Source organism: Myotis daubentonii, chromosome 1 (genome assembly GCF_963259705.1).
Source record: "Myotis daubentonii chromosome 1, mMyoDau2.1, whole genome shotgun sequence".
NCBI lineage: Eukaryota > Metazoa > Chordata > Mammalia > Chiroptera > Vespertilionidae > Myotis > Myotis daubentonii.
The window spans coordinates 133569752-133587047 of record NC_081840.1 but is presented as its reverse complement, the minus strand read 5'-3'; the positions used below and the strand labels follow the sequence as shown (position 1 = coordinate 133587047).

At 39.2% G+C, this 17296-nt stretch overlaps 1 protein-coding gene across 5 annotated transcripts in view; it reads right to left on the bottom strand.

Moving 5' to 3' along the window:
- CACNB2 (calcium voltage-gated channel auxiliary subunit beta 2) overlaps positions 1-17296 on the bottom strand; it is a 358754-nt gene that overhangs the window by 234566 nt on the left and 106892 nt on the right. Inside the window, exon 1 of one of the 5 annotated variants that reach the window (XM_059660624.1) lies at positions 16055-16626. The exons of the other annotated variants lie outside the window; for them this stretch is intronic. Within the exon in view, the coding sequence (XP_059516607.1) occupies positions 16055-16102 (48 nt within the window). The 5' untranslated portion in view covers positions 16103-16626. Of the gene's footprint in view, positions 1-16054; positions 16627-17296 lie in introns of those variants that run through there. 5 annotated transcript variants of the gene reach the window in all.

Below are 17296 nucleotides of genomic sequence, written 5' to 3'. Positions count from 1 at the left end.
CCTAGAAGCTGATCTTCAAAAACATGTCTGTAGTATCTTGTATCTATTTCCTTCCTATGAGCCCAACCTTTCCCCTTTATGAAGAAGTACTGGCATTAAGAGGAAAATGTTGAGAAATGAATTCTGGTAGCTAGTATTTAGATGGCACATCAGTACATACATCAGACCCATCAGAGCTCTAGCAGTTACCCTAAAGCTTCTAGGCTAAAATCTAATCATAGTGAAACTAACTGTAATAACTCCAAGTAACTGCCATTTTCTCCAGATAGCAATGGAGCAGAGATGTCAGAGAGAAATCCGCACCGACTTAACGACTGTATAAAATGCCATGGAGACGTGCATGTCTCATCAAGGGCTTAAAAGGGAGAGTAGACACGAAACATCCAATCAACTCAGGAAAAAGTCAGATGGTCATCTCATTTTTCATGGAGTTGTAAAGTGAACAAAATCCAAATCAGTGCCCTTTAAGAGTATCCTTTAATGTGATTGTACTGCCAATCATGACTGAAGAGGCAGGTTCAACAGAAGAAACCGTGCAAATGAAATAATATAGAAAAAAAAAAAAAAGAAAAATCAGAGAAATGCCCTCCAGCAGTATGGCATGTCTCTTTGAAGTGGAGATTCATTTCAAAATTCTACGTGCTTTTCATCTGTAGGAATAAGAATTCTATTTTTAAATGTAATGAGCACATTATAATATTATTTATAAAATTTATAATTAAACTTCAATTTAATGAGCACCCTATAGTTATAGAATTAATTCCATGAATCATTTGCTTCAAGAGTGGTCAACCAAGAGTCTTTAAACTAATAAAAAAATTTAAATATATTTTTATTGATTTCAGAACGTAAGGGAGAGGGACAGAGAAATAGAAACATCAATGGTGAGAGAGAATCATTGATCAGTGGCCTCCTGCACGCCCCCTGTTGGGGATTGAGCCTACAACCTGCTGAGCATGTGTCCTGACCAGGAATCAAACATTGACCTCCTGGTTCATAGGTTGATGCTCAACCACTGAGCCATGCCGGCCGGGCAAAAAGAATAACATTTTAAAACCAGAAAAATTTAAAGTGAAGGTCTATACTATAAGAAAATAAAAATAAAGATTTATCTTGTTATTTATTTGTCACCTCAAAGGAGATGAGGGCACGATAAGGGGGAGCTTTAACTCTCTCTCCAATCATCTTCATTCAGACAAAAATGAATTGACAAACCTTGCTAAGAGCCCTTTAATATAAGATTACAAGTTCCAGGGTCTGTCTGTATTGCCCCTTTATTCAAATTTGAGGGATAGATATTTGAAATTTGGTTTAGGAAACTTCTTATACATAATTAAATCACTTTTTAAGGCATTTTCAGTGCTCATTCAGAAAAAACAGCTGAGGTACTGATAGTCATACATTGTAACAGTTTTATTTTTTATACTGTTCCACTTCAAGAACCTTCTCTCCATTCTTTATTTTTCTGCAACTGATATTTATTTCATTAAAATAAGTGCACAAGTCAATTTATTTTAGCCAAATCAACATTGCTCTAAGAAAAGCTGCCAGTAGATTTTACCAGTGTAGCCCCATCACACACCATCAACACACAGGATATCCTACTTCTTTCTATGACATCTATAATGATTTTATGATTAGAGATTAAGCAAGACTCCCAAGGGGTAGAACTTTCTAGAAGTACAAAATCCACATTATGTCTTTCATGGTAGATATTCACCAGAACTGGGTCTGCTCAGATCCATGATTCCAATAAGGTCAGTGATGCTCACTAAGAAATAAATGGTATGTTTTCATATGCCTTCTATATGTCCACTTTCAAAAAGTGTCTATTTAGGTCCTTTGCCCATTTTTTGATTCGATTGTTTATCTTCCTTTTGTTAAGTTGTAAGAGTTCCCTATAAATTTTGGAGATTAAACCCTTATCGGAGATAACATTGGCAAATATGTTCTCCCAGGAAGTGGACTTTCTTGTTGTTTTGTTGATGGTTTCTTTTGCTGTGCAGAAGCTTTTTATTTTGATGTAGTGCCATTTGTTTATTTTCTCTTTAGTTTCTGTTGTCCTAAGAGCTGTATCGGTAAAAATATTGCTACGACATATGTCTGATATTTTGTTGCCTATGGATTCTTCAGGATTTTTATGGTTTCCTGTCTTACGTTAAAGTCTTTTATCCATTTTGAGTTTATTTTTGTGTATGGTGTAAGTTGGTGGTCTAGTTTCATTTTTTTGCATGTATCTGTACAGAAGGCCAAGAGACATATAAAAACATACTCAAAGTCACTAATCATCCGAGAGATGCAAATAAAAACAACAATGAGGTACCATCTCACACCTGTGAAAATGGCTAGCATCAACAAATCAACAAATGACAAGCACTGGTGAGGATGTGGAGAAAAAGGAGCCCTCATGCACTGCTGGTGAAAATGCAGACTGGTACAGCCACTGTGGAAAACAGTATGGAGTTTCCTCAAAAAATAAAAAATGGAACTCCCTTTTGACCCAGTATTCCCACTTCTAGGAATATATCCCAAGAAATTAGAAACACCAATCAGAAAGGACATATGCATCCCTATGTTCATAGCAGCACAATTCACCATAGCTAAGATTTGGAAACAGCCTAAGTGCCCATCAGCAGATGACTGAATTAAAAAACAGTAGTACATCTACACAATGGAATATTACACTGCTCTAAAAAAGAAGGAATTCTTACCATTTGCAACAGCATGGATGGAACTGGAGAGCATTATGCTAAGCGAAATAAACCAGTCAGAGAAAGGTAATATCACATGATCTCACTCATTTGTGGAATATAATGAACAACATAAAAGGATGAATAAAAATAGATCTAGAGACATAGAAGCATTGAACAGACTGTCAAACCTCAGAGAAAAGGCAGGAGAGGGTGGGAGGGGGAGTGAGAGATCAACCAAAGAACTTGTATGTATGCATATAAGCATAACTCATGGACACAGACAGTAGGGGGGTGAGGGCATGGCTTGGGGGGTGGAAGTGGCTGGGGAGAGGTCAATGAAGGAAAAAGGAGACATATGTAACCCTTTAAACAATAAAAATTTTTAAATAAAAATAAAAATACAAAATAAAATGATAAAATAACAAACAAACAAACAATAAATAAATGGTATAAACCAATGTAGCAACACAGGGTGTGCCTTGCAAGGAGTTAAAGAATACATAGCATTTTATTTTAGCTCTTTTATTGTTACTTCCTTCACAGTGTTGCTTAGCTGATTCTATTAACTTCAACTGTAATTCAATGTTGCAATTTGATAAGGTATCAATATTCACTGAAAGCCTGAATGAAATCTTTACTGTCATTATGAGTTCTTCAAATCAATTCAAATGTTACGCCTTTACTCTTGACAAGTTTTTGCTACCAGGCACTAATTCTACCGCAAAGGCAATTCTTGATTTTTCCTACAAACTCTATTGCTATTAGCTACCTCTCCCATACTCGCCACTTATGTAGCTGAGGAACATCAGCATTGCTAATCTTAAAGATGTTAATGCTGTGCTTTACAGGCTTTAAACACAGGAGAGCATGGTTCATTAAAAAAATGGTGGCATCATATTCAATGTATGTGGTTTCTGTCGCCCAGGATCTATTTACCTTTTTTCTAGACACAACACTTGGTTTGTCCTCTGGGAAATCCTCCTCCTCCATTGCACCTGGCTTGGCAAGAGAGCTGGTCTATCAGTTCTCCCCTCTCCTGGCCTGGGAGACTCAGCTGGGCTCCTCGGATCCTCTCTCCTAGGGATTTGAACCAGGAGTAACTTGACACAAATTGACTTAAGCTGACTCACCTCAGAGGCACACAGAGCTTAACCACAACTGCGGACACCTAGGTCATGCCTTTCGAATTTCCTTTGATTCTCGGGGCTGTCCTCAAAGGAAAGGGTGCACACAAATCACACTGAGAGAATACTGAAAATTAAATAATGGAGATCCATCCCCAAGCTGCCGACTCTATGGGTCGCGATCAGGGGTGGGGAACCTTTTTCCTGCCGAGGGCCATTTGGATATTTATAACATCATACATGGGCCGTACAAAATCACCAGCTTAAAAGTTAGCCTGTTATATTTGGTCAAACATTTAATTTACTCACCCCTAATGCCTTGACCAGACCAAATGATTTTGCAGAGCTTATTGGGCTCTCGGGCCAGATGTTACCCAACCCTGGTCTAGATGCTTCCCAGGGATCTGTATTTTTTTAAAAAACAAACATCTTAAGGATTCCCATGCTAATGAACTAAGGAACACAGAAACACTGCTGTAAACGGCCAATAATTCTATGCTTTAAATTAAAACTTGGTGAATTCAAATCATTTCACCTCACCCACCCTTTTATAAACCGTTGGAAAGTTATTATTAACATAGAGGTGTGTACCCTTGGGAGAGAGCCAAGGAGAGAGATTCCAGATTTTTTTGAGATTCTTTTTTTTTTTTAGCTCCCCCTTCCCTGCCATCTTGCCCTGTCCCCATTCAACTAGGCCCTTGAAATCACGAAGAAACCTCTCTCCCTGATCAGAATCGGTCCTATTTATCTTTGCAACAAAAGCGTGCCATCCACGCTCTTTGACTATCACTTTGTTCTGCAGTCTAATACCTGCCCCAAAAGAACAGCCTGACTTTCCCAATAACCAAACGACAAAGAGAAGTCAATGACTCCTTTGGGGAAGCTTCGCAGACCCAGTGAGCCCACTGCAGAAAAGAAAATGGTGAGGCAGGAACTCCAACATGCTCAGTTCCCTGGTCACAGTGCTCGGAGGAGCGGCTGTGCCCCTTCTCTCCCGGTATTCTGAGTTACTGTTTGGAAATCAAAATGGATTATATAAATTATTTATTCCTTTGGCGATGGGGAGAAGAATGGTGATGTGCTCACCACAAAAGTGCAAGGGAAAAACCAGTAACAAAAAAAGCAGCAGCAGCTACTCCTGATGATTCAAACAGAAGACAATTGGCCGCTGTCTCAATGTAAAACCAAGAAAGAGAACAAACAGAGGAGTGAGGCTCAATGGGAGACAGATCTATTCAGCAGAAAGGTCATCTGGCAGAGGAGGGCTCTAATCCAGCAACACAAAGGCTGCTACCTGCCTGCGCTTCCCTGGGGGAAGCAGGGAGGAACAACACATCTAAAACAAGAGCCACTAGTTTTATATATGGGAACGATGTTAGGGCAGCTTTTAACACAGATAGCTGTTAAAGCCTTTAATTCAAGGCTTCCCCCAAAATAATCTGGCGGTGTTTTTATTTTTAAGTGGCTTAAATATATTTTAAAATATGGGTTGTTGTGGGTGTTTTTTTTTTTTTTTAATTTACTTATTGTGTAACCACTGTTTTTAAGGAAAGTTAGTTTGTGGGTTTTGATTAATGTCATCATGTAAATCATGCTAAGATCTCTTCTGCACTTGAGCAGGTCCTTGCCATGGGTAAATAAACTGGCTCTTGCTTAAGATCCTTGAGAGAAATAAACAGAATATAATCTAAACACTGAAAAGTGGCCTAAAAAGTAAATGATTACATAGTTTCAAACTCTGGGGACAAAGTTTATCTTCTACTTTATAAATACTGAAGAGACCAAAGAACTTAACTTTATATCATGAAAGTTCTAGGGGCATGGTGTAAGTGTGTGTATGTGTGTGTGTGTGCGCGCGCACGCGCACAAATCATTATGTAATGAATTTTATATAAACATAAAATAAAAATTGTATATTGTAATGAGTGGTGGGAACAGAAAAGGATTTGAAATTTCTCCAACACCATTCACTCATTAATTCATTCAAGAAATATGTCTTGAGTACTAGCCCCAGGCCAGGCATCCTTGTTGGACAACAGGAACACAACAATGAAAAAGGAACTGAGAGAACTTAGAGTTCAAAGGGGGGGGGCAGACATTTAAAGAATAATTATGTTCATGTATAGGTGGTGCCACAGAGGACCCAGGAGCAGCCTCTGTGGAGGAGCAGAGGCGAAAGAGCACACTGCTCGTTGGGGAAGTAAATGACATTTGTGCCACTGGGACTTCAGAGTGTGAAGGTGCTAAGCGTCAAGGCCCAAGAGACAAATGGGGGCTTGGCAAAGAAGTATGTTGTGGCATGTTGATCAGATTGAACTTATATTCCCAGAAAATGGGAATCCACTGAGGGTTTTGAGCAAAGAAATAACACAATTGCATTTGAGAAGAATCACAATAGCGGCTGCCATGTGGAGAATGGATTGTGAAAGAATTAAGACTAAGACAGGGAGACCATCAGGAGGGAGCTTGGAAGGGAAGTAGCTGGAGCCTGGTCGGGGGTCGAGGTAAGGGGAAGAGAAAGGAGGACAAATTCCAGAGCTCTTGAGGGAGAAGTGGCCGAACATGATGACTGACTGGATCTGAGAGGACAGGGAGGGGACAAGGACTCTGTTTCTTGCCAGAACAACTGGGAGTATAAAGATGCCATTTAATCTGACCGGTAAAATGGGGACAGATCCAGGTTTTGGTGGGAGAATGGAAGGGAGAAGGAGGGATAAGTGGAGTTTCCACAGATGTCTGAAGGCTGGTGGATGGTTATATGGGCCTTGAAGTAGGAAGAGTAACTGAGCTGGACATATAGATTTAGTAGCCATCAGCATATACACAGAATAGTTTTTCCTTCAATTATTTTGGCCATTTCTTCTAAGACTCCTTTTTTTTAGGCTTTCCTTCTTCTAAGCATCCTTCACATGTATATTGGTGTTCATAAGCTTTTCTAAGAGGTAAATATATACTTATGACTGCCTGAAGAATACCAATTAACATAAATAAGAAAACAAAAATAACACATGTATATGAGAAGAAATAAGAATATGGAACCAGGTATCGCAGATGTGAAGGGAAGGTGTTTCAAGGCAGTGGGATGGGGCTGATGACATTAAAGCCAACTATCTGACCACCTGGACTGGTGTGTCTCTGTAGTGGAGGAAGATGATGCACTAGGCCAGTATGAATTAATAGAAACCTCCCTTAAGATGATGTACATTCCTCTGCTTAGATCGCATATATTCCTTCTGACCTTCATTTACTTAGGAAATATGCTACCAGTAAAGGCATGCCGGAGTGCAAATAAGTTCAACAGGATTTGACCAGGTTTCACAAAACAGGTTCTCGGTCTGCAAAGCAGAGGACTCAACCCTGATCCACACTTGAGCACATCTCACCTGCAGGACAGACCTAAAGAACCCGGCAGACCTGCCCTTCGTCACTCCAAAGTGCTTTGAATGGATATGACAATTTCTCAACGAACATATTCCTCGATTTCTGGGTTATTTTCACTCAATGCATTTCAACTTGAATGCTTTATAAAGTAATCTATATATTAATTTGTATTTTATAAGTCTTTCCTATTTATTTCACATTAAATATTTGCTACAAAAAAGGAAACATGCTTATTGTAAAATGTCTAAATGATATAAAAGGTGAAATCACACTTATGAACCTCACTTTATGAGCTGCCCACATATTGGAATAGCCTTCTAGGTCTCTTCTTATGCAAATACGAATATAGACATGAGCACATTCAACGCAAGTGTGATCATACTGTTTACACTGCTTTGTAACATATCCTCAGAGGGTAGGCCTCCTTCTATGCCAGTCTATACAAATATAGCCTTTTCTCTTTAATAGCTGTTTGGTTTTCTTTACTATAGGCGGTATATCATTCATTTTCTCCTATGGCTGGATATTCCAGTCAAGTCAAACATTTCAATGTTCCATACACTTGTATATCTCCACCCCTGGGCCAGGCCTTTCTGAGGGCAGGGATCAGGGGTTTAATTCCTCTAAAATTTTAAATTTTCAGAATAGCCCTGGGCAAAGAACAGGTGCTAAGTAATTGCTTTATGAATGGATGGTTGGGTGATGACTATCACAGCTCTGCATAGTTAAATGAACTTCATAGAAGCTTTCTGTAAAACAATAAATCAATCCTTGCAAAAGTGACTTTCTTACCCTAGGAGAAGCGGTGGCCAGATGCAGAGGAGGGAGGAATACCAGATGATAAAATAGTTTACACTTAATTGAGTCCTTACTCTGCGCCAAGCGTTTCATAGTTTAACACATGTAATGTTCACAGCAAACCTCACAGTAAGATTTTATTATTATTCCTCATTTAACAGAAAGGGAAATTGAGGCACAGAGTGATGGAGAGACTTGCCCAAGGGTCTACAATATACAAGTTTTAGGCCTTTGCTCCAAGTCTGTCAATCATAACCTTAAACTGCCTCTCCACACTCCTGTGCTCATTGTGGCATTTTTCATGATAACTAAGATATGGAAACTACCGAGGTGTCCATCAGTGGATGACCAGATAAAGAAGTGTGGTACACACACACACACACTGGAACATTATCCAGCCATGAGGAAGAAGGCAATCCCTCCATTTGTAACAACATATATGGACCTCGAGGGCATTATTCCAAGTGAAATAAGTTAGACTGAGAAAGTTAAATACTGTTTGATCTCTCTTATATGTGGAATAAAAAAAAAGGCAAGTTTATAGAAACAGAGAGTAGGAAAGTAGCTGCCAGGGATGCAGGGTGGAGAAAGCAGGGAGAAACTGGTAAAGGGATATAAACTTTCAGCTATAAAATGAATAACTTCTGAAAAATCTAATGTGTAACATGGTGACTATAGTTGACAACTCTGTATTGGATCATTGAAATTTGGTGAGAATAGAATTTAAATATTCTTACCAAAAAGAAAAAAAAGAGAGAGATAAGTATGGGAGGTGGTGGATGTATAATAACTAGATGGGAGGAATCCTTTCACAATAAGTACATGCATCAAATCATCACGATGTACACTTTAAATATCTTCCAATTTTATTTGTCAATTATACCTCAAGAAAGCTGAAAAAAATTTAATTCTATCTTCCTAAAAACAAACAAACTGTCTCTCAAATGGGAAGAGAAAGAGTGAGTGGCAAGTGGGGATGTGTTGAGAAGGATTTAAAGAAACTGGAGGGTCCTCTGCCCCTGAAACCTGACCAACAAGCTCATTCTGTACACATGCCCAGAGGTTGTAAACCCTTAATTTCCCCTCCTCCCTGTGCTGCTCCTTGACATTTATAGGCATATTCATCTATCTCATTTTCTATTAATAAAATGTCCTCATGTACTGATGCTTATGATTAAAGCAAAACTTAAAGCTCTAAAAAATTAAATATCAAGTAGTATTTTATCAAACAATATTTTAAACACTTAGGGTTATTATTTCTGAAGCTGAGTTCTGCTCTGATGTATGCATATATTTTCTTTAAGATATTTTCACGTCCTAGAAAGGTGAGTAAAAATTTTAAAAAGTTGTATAGAATTAATGGCACCTTACAAATTTAAAGGGTCATATTAAGGATCTGAATAGGCCCAAAAGTAAAAGCTATTAAAAACACACAAACTTCCAAATGAAAAGTCAGCAATCTCTTGAGAAAATACTTTTAAGAGGAAATAAGGCAAATAGATACATAAATTTGACTTTAAGAAACCCAGATCTTAAAAGTTACCTTTCAAGGACATCTTAAGACATAGCTGGGAAAGTTCCAATTGAAGGTATAAATAAATGTATATATTAAATTAAAACAACTGTGCATACGAAACTTATTCCTTTATCTATGGAGGAATAGAGTCAATACCACACAAAAAAATCTTTAAAGAGGTTATTTACAATAAAATGTATTTTCAAGGTATCCATGTATATAAAACCCTAATATGCAAATAGACCAAATGGTGGAACAACCAAACAACTGAACAACCAGTCGCTATGATGTGCACTGACCACCAGGGGGTATGTGCGGAACATGGTGGGCATCGGAACAGGTGAGCGGGGGTGCCAGACCAAGGCAGGGCTCCAGTCTGTCATCAGGATGAGCCTCTCATGGTTAGTGAAAATTCTTTGCTCCCACACACTGAGGTCCTGCCTGGCACTCGCACCCACTGCCAGTGCCAAAGCCGCTGCTAGCACCCAGCACCACCTCCAATTGCCCATCAGGGTTTCTCTACCTCCCCCTGCTCCTGAGGGGCAATTGGGGCCAGCAGCCGCCTCTCCCACCTGCTGCCGGTGACAGCCCCACTCGCACCCGCTGCTGGCACCAGCCCCAATCACTCCATGTCGTCAGTGGGTGCAAGTGGGGTGGCGCCATCAGCACATGGGAGCAGTGGCTGCAGGAGTGGGGCTGCAGGCAGAGAGGGGATTGGGGGCCGCGCCAGGAGGGGCCAGGCGGGGGCATGGAGGATGGGCCGAGACCCGCCCCTGTGCCTACCGCAGCCTCACAGCCTACAGTTCCTTTCAAGGTGCATGAATTTGTGCACTGGGCCCCTAGTATATAATAAGTGTGTAGCTTAAACTTACTTTAACTAGTGAAACAATTCTGATAATTTGAAAAAAGTGTGATGTGAGAGAAAAACTGTAATTCCAGAAAGGTATATTACCTACAATTCTACTAATCAAATATCTCTATTAACTGACACTTCAGCATTTCCAGTTTAATGATAATTGATTTTTATACTCAGATGCACTATACAATTTGTGTTAATTAAATTTAATTATAACCCCATTATTTAAACTCAGAAATACATTCCAAACAAGAAGAACAAAACACTGAACATGGAATAGGATTACATTTCAGGTTGAATCTCAGCTTGGCCACTACCAGACTCTGTGGCCTGCGGCAAGAGACTCGCTTCTCTCATTTGGAGTTTTCTCCTCTATAAAATGGTGATATCACCACTTGCCTTGTTTATTCTTAAAGGTTGCTTTAATGTCAAATGAAATGAGCCTAGAAGTACTTTGTAATCTCTACAGGACTATATGACTGTGCATCACACAACCATACAATCAGAACTTAACTCAAGGATGGAATTGCTCAGAAGTTATGATGAATACAAAAATAGTATTTGGTGATCTCACTACATTTACATGCTCTAAAAGTTCAGAAGTGCTCATATGCTAAGGATAGTGTGCTCTTATAAGAGATTGGTGACATATTAACTAGATCATCCTCTACCACCTAACTTGGTATCAAACTTTCAAGGCAATTAGTATTAAGTAACTAGCACAGGCAGTAACCGAGCCAGTGGAGAGCAATTATCTACCATTTTCCTCCCTACCATTCCTTACTGTAGGAGACATTAGATCTCATTTCACAGTGGCTACCAATTTTTGAAAAACAACCTTGTATCAAGTAATATGCTAGGTGCTGAAAAACATTTCATTTTAACTCTCAAAATCAATGTTCAAGCTTTTACTATTTCCCCAATTATATAGATGAGAATACTGCAACTCAGCAAGAGAAATACACTCCCCACTATCACAACAGTAGAAAACAGACAGACAAACAAACAATAACAACACCAAGAGTCAAACCCAGGTCAGTCTGGTTCCATATCTAACTATGTCGCTTTAAACCATTTTGTGTCTAATAATGAAAAAACAAAATTTTAATTCTCACCTAAGGAAGGGAGAAAGAGAGAGACAGAGAGAGAAACATCAATGTGAGATAGAAACATCCAACAGTTGCCTACTGTACAAGCTCCAGCTAGGGGTCCAACCCCAAACCCAGGGATGTGCTCTGACCAGGACTTGATCCCGCAGCCTTTTGGTGCACAGGATGGTGCTCCAATTAACTCAGCCACACACCCAGGGTTCTAATTATTTCACTATGCTAATCAGCAGTTGCTTTTCTCCCTGTCAGTTTTTTTTTTTTTTAAAAAAACAACAACAACGAAAAGTAAACCCTCAAAAGACAGCCTAAGAGAAAATGAGGACTTGAACAGGTACTGCATGAAAGAGAATATATAAATGGTCAATAAATACATGAGAGGGTGTTTGATTTTATTAGTCATCAGAAAAATGCCAAGTAAAACTAATGGGGGTACTTGCATCCATTTGCTTGAATGGCTAAAATATAAAAGATAACACCAAATATTGGTGAGTGTAAATGGTTTAAACCAGTTTGGAAAGCTGTTTACCAGTATCTATCTATCTATCTATCTATCTATCTATCTATCTATCTATCTATCATCTATCTATCTATCTATCTATCTATCTATCTATCTATCTATCTATACATTCCTTGACTTGGCAATTTCATCCTTAGATTTATATACAACAGAAATGCATACATAAAATTCACAAAATGACATCACAAATGTTTACAGCAGCACTATTAATAATAGTCCAAAACTGGTAACTACCCAAAATGCCTCTCGACAGTGGTATGAATAATAAATTCTGATATAGTCTCATAATGGAATACTATGCAGCTGTGAGAACGAGCAAGCTACATCTAGCACAACTACATATAACCAAGTGGATTAGTCTCATAAACATATTGATGAGCCACAGAAGCTGGACAAAAAGAACATACACTAGTACAGGGTTGGGCCAAAGTAGGTTTACAGTTCTTTCTATGGAAAATAATACAATCATAAATAAATAATAATACAAGAATAAACTCTGTGTTTTGCATACTCACAACTATAAAGCTACTTTTGCCCCGCCCTGTACAGTGCGAGTCCATTTGTGTAAAATTTGGAAATAAAGAGAACTAATGTATGACATTAGAAGTCAGACAAATGGGAGGGCCTAGAGGAGGGGAAACTGACTGGCAGGTGGGAGGGAGGATAAGGGTGCAGACATTTCTTGGTTTCTTTTTTTTAAATTTTGTTTTGTTGCTTAAAGTATTATAAAGAGTATTATATGTCTCCTTTTTCCCCCCCTTGACATTCCCCTGGCCTCCCCTACACCCAGTGTCTTGTGTCCATTGGTTATGCTTATATGCATGCATACAAGTCCTTAGGTTGATCTCTTACTCCCCCTCCCGCCCCCTCCCCGGCCTTCCCGCTGTAGTTTGACAGTCTGTTCGATGCTGCTCTGCCTCTGTATCTGTTTTTGTTCACCAGTTTATAATGGTCTTTATTATCCATAAATGAGTGAGATCATGTGGTATTTTTCTTTCATTGACTGGCTTATTTCACTTAGCATAATGCTCTCCAGTTCCATCCACGCTGTTGCAAATGGTAAGAATTCATTCTTTTTTACAACAGAATAGTATTCCATTGTGTAGATGTACCACATTTTTCTTGATTTCAGTGTTGGTTACACAGACCCGTTCATGATGTGAACTTTCGTCAAGCTTCACACTTACGATCCCTGCACTTTTCTGCATGTATGCCCTCCTTCAATAAAGAGTTTACCAAGAAGAGTTAGCATCAGTTTCTGCTCCTCAGTGCACACAAATATTTTAGACGTATTTCAATGGAGAAGCACACAGAACTTACTATCTCTTTAAGTTTAAGGGTAATGACTCTGCTGAGAGATTTCATGTCATTTAATAAAATAAAAATAGCAAGAAAGTTTATATAAATATAGGGTGTTTTTCTGAGATATGAAGCTGTATTTTAAAAGAACGATTGTTAGATGTGAACCATAACGAAGACTAGATGGTGAATTTGAAAAATAATGTAAAAAAGAGAGGGGCCACGCCCTATAGGGTGGGCCCACTGTTCACAGAACAACTGTTAAATATGAAGGCAACATCACACCATTTAGAGAGGGGAGCCTAACAGAGGTGACAGCTGTGAAAGGTAAAGAACTAGAGATGAAGCATTATGGCATAGGTACAGTACCCTTTTCAAAACCCACATATATTTCATATTCTTTCTGAGAGGCAATGTTAGAGTAGGAGGCATCCTTAAGAAAACTGTCATACTGAAAAAAGATATGAGAACCAGTGGAGGATGGAGGCACACACACACACACACACACACACACACATCAGCTGATTTATATATTATACCTAATATATATTTTTACATATATACACTCTTAATTTCTAAACTTTTATTGGCTTTTAATACTGGCGTAATTTAAGTCATCACTCCCTTAAAATTGACAATAGATCTGAGGAAGGACACCAGGGCAGTCCACTTAATGGACATTTAATGGACAAGGCCCCAATCACCACGTACAGTTCTGGGCTGACCTTTGCCCCTGGTGTCTACCTGGTTTATTCAATAAGCAGCTCCCAGACCCCCTGTTTCATGTGCCCTGCAGGCAGTAGAGATTCACTGTGAGATATATCGTGGGCTCCTTTCCTCCAAGGACAGGAAATATGTTTCAGATTTAACGTCCCTATAGCTTTGAGTTGGTAGCTAGAAAGAAAATTGCAATCCACTTATTAAACTGCCAAAGAGAAGAGGCTAAAACAGCAGCAGGTGAGTTACAGGTTCAAGCTCCCAAGATAAATGTTCTAAAATAAAGAAAAATGGATTTTTAGTGACAAAGTATATACATTTCCTTTATCGTTAAAATATACTTGTGCTATATGTTTTGTGCTTCCTTAACCAAAATAACACGGTAAAAGTTTGAGAATTAGCAGATGAAGCAAATCTTCTAACCTTTCAGCCAAGATTCCAGAAAATGCAGATTATGCTGTCTCTTCTATGTGGTTACATGTTCAATGTCAGCAAAGGGATAAAAATAAGTAGAACAAAAATTATTGCTTTGTTTGAGGTCTTATTTCAGAATTCCTCTACTCAATAGGTTATACAATCATAGATTTCTTCAAATTCAGTGTATCAATAAACAGAAGTTCATAAAGCTATAACATTGTCAGACTTCATTATATTGTAAAAGTGTGGATTTTAAATTTCAAGATTTTTAATTTAAGATTTTCTCTATGCGGATAATTTGATACTTTCAAAAGTTTGTAACACTTATTCTCAAATCCTATTAAAAAGCAATTGATTTTTTCTGTTGGAAGAAAAAGAAAATCTCTCCTGGCAGGTGTCATCTTTAAAAATCTTTGCTTGTTACCTCTCGACTACATATGCTCTTATGTGTCAACTGTTGCATTCAAAAGGCAAATGGCACCAGGTACATAACAACTTTAAAAACCTTTATTTAAAAGGTTTCTTATGCTTTTGCTTATTCAATACAACTGACTATTATCTTTAAGATTTGACAGGGATATAATTATCCGTCCCCCACTCTCCCACTCCGAGTCTCCAACTTTATTATTTATATCGCATCAGATTATGACCTTGTTTGTCCTGGAAGTGTCACCTATATCTCTTCGAGTGGCCAATTGTCCAAGGTCACAGATTTCTTCACAGTACGTGCTTCAGTATTGATTAGCAACCTTTGTAGATTTTCTATTTGTTTTGCAGCCAGGACTCTCCAACCAGTGATGAGCAATACAGCACTGCAGTCTGGCCAGCCTGCAGAAACCTCCTGTTCCCTTTCACATCGCTCCCTGGAAATAAGGTGGCTGCGTGCAAAAGGGATATGGAAATAAAGTAAGCGTTGCCTCCGAGCTTGTCGGCGAGTGCACTGCACAGCATATTTCAATTAGCATCCAATCATTTTAAGTAGCGATACTTCAGGGTTTGTGTAAGCCTGCCTCGTAGAATTTAATACTCAGACAGCCATTTTGCAAAACACAGCAGGTCCATGAAGTAAGGGCTAGTTCAGTGAAATAATCACAGACTGATAAAGCTCCGATAAAGGCTGGCATGAATGCAACAGCTGTGTCACCCATCAGACGATTATCATCTACTCTTTTTCTGAAGCTGTTCAAAATAGGATTTAATGGTAGCCTCTCTGGCTATCTTCAATTTGACAAACTCCATAGTATTGCTCTCTAAAAGAGAATTTTTTTTCATGCCATAATTCAAATATAAAAACAGGTGAAAGAGAATATCAACTGGTTTGCACTGATACAGATCTCTAAGACAATGGACTTCCCAAACAATCCCCGTGCAAGTTTACTGTCAACCTTATCAAAGTAACACAGCACTAAAGAGGTATAAAAACATCTCCAGGAAAAAAAACAACAACACACCTCAGAATCTCATATACCTCAGGTGCTTAAAAAAACCCCTCATTGTACAAATGCTTGACTCTCTGGCTGATCCTCAGCACAGGGATAAAAAGCATCTGAAAGAAGCAACATGCACCAGACAGACACGAATAGTATTTTCAGCCCCTCGCTGCAATTCTACAGCGTGAGAAACTTACATAGGACACCCGTACTCGCCGCCGGTGCACCAGCCCACAGCACTGCATGAAGAGCGGTGCAGAATGCAGTCAGCGCGTGGCTTCACCCAGCTGCACTGTGCCTTGTCTTTTCATCAGAGCCACTGTCCATTTCTTCCCACCTTCCAACTCCCAGGTAAGAGGCATGGGCAAATCAACGCTTGGCTTCTGCCTCCTAGGTAGTTTCTAAAAACACCACTGTTCCTGCAGGCATGCCCAAACTTTGTTTGGCCAGTTTTTCTTTTTCAGGTAATTTGATTTCTTCTTCTTCAGAGAGTTGTGGGTTCACCAGAAATTCACCAAAGGTGCCATTCATTTCCCTGCAATAACTATTGCTAACACACGGTGACAGCCGGCGGATCATTAGAGTTTCTTGGCAACGTTTGTACAATAGCCATTCTCAACTCGGGAGATTTTCGAACATCAGAGAATCTTGCATTTCATAAGGCTGCAGTTTCCTGCTTCGTGCAAGGGGCAGCCTAGCCCCGGTGCTGTCTGTTACCGCCTCGGAGAATGCTGCTGCTCCCGGGCTGCTCTGCCATTACTGCCTCCTTCCTGGCACAGAGGGCAGTAGCATCCTTGCTTCAGCGTTCCCCCTGTAACACTTTCGGCATATCTGATCTGCGATTTCTCCCTCCTCCGCTTAGCCTGAAAAATGACTGAGTCTAGACTTTAATTCACTCTGGATTCCTAGGACTACAGAACCACCCTCCAAATTGTCAGACGCTTTGTCTCCAAGTACGTGTTTCACATGAATTGTAGAAGGGATTGCTGGAGTGGCCTCAGGACCCGGCTCCCTCAATCACTGCAGTTAACACAGTTGTCATTTTGTTGTTGTGTTTTGTGGTGTGTTTTTGTTGTTGTTTTTTTCGTGTTTTTTTCTCTCACTGCCAAATATTCATTTTTTACGTTAAAGCACATTAAATAAACATAACTCCAGCAAGCAAATCTGATCAGAGTCAGTGCTAATTAACTAATTAGGTAATGTATCACCTATGATTTAGATACAAAAAAAACTAATAAGGCTGCTTCCCAAGCATGAGATCTTACAAATGATGATTCCTTGTAACCTGTAATTTATATCCTTCTCTAAAGACAGAGTTTGCAGATTCTGAGCTGATCATAACATTCTTCCTAAAAGGCCTCATACATGCCACACCTGAAAACATGAATTATTCAGTCATCTGGGGATAAAACTATTAACTGTGTGATACCCAGCAGGTT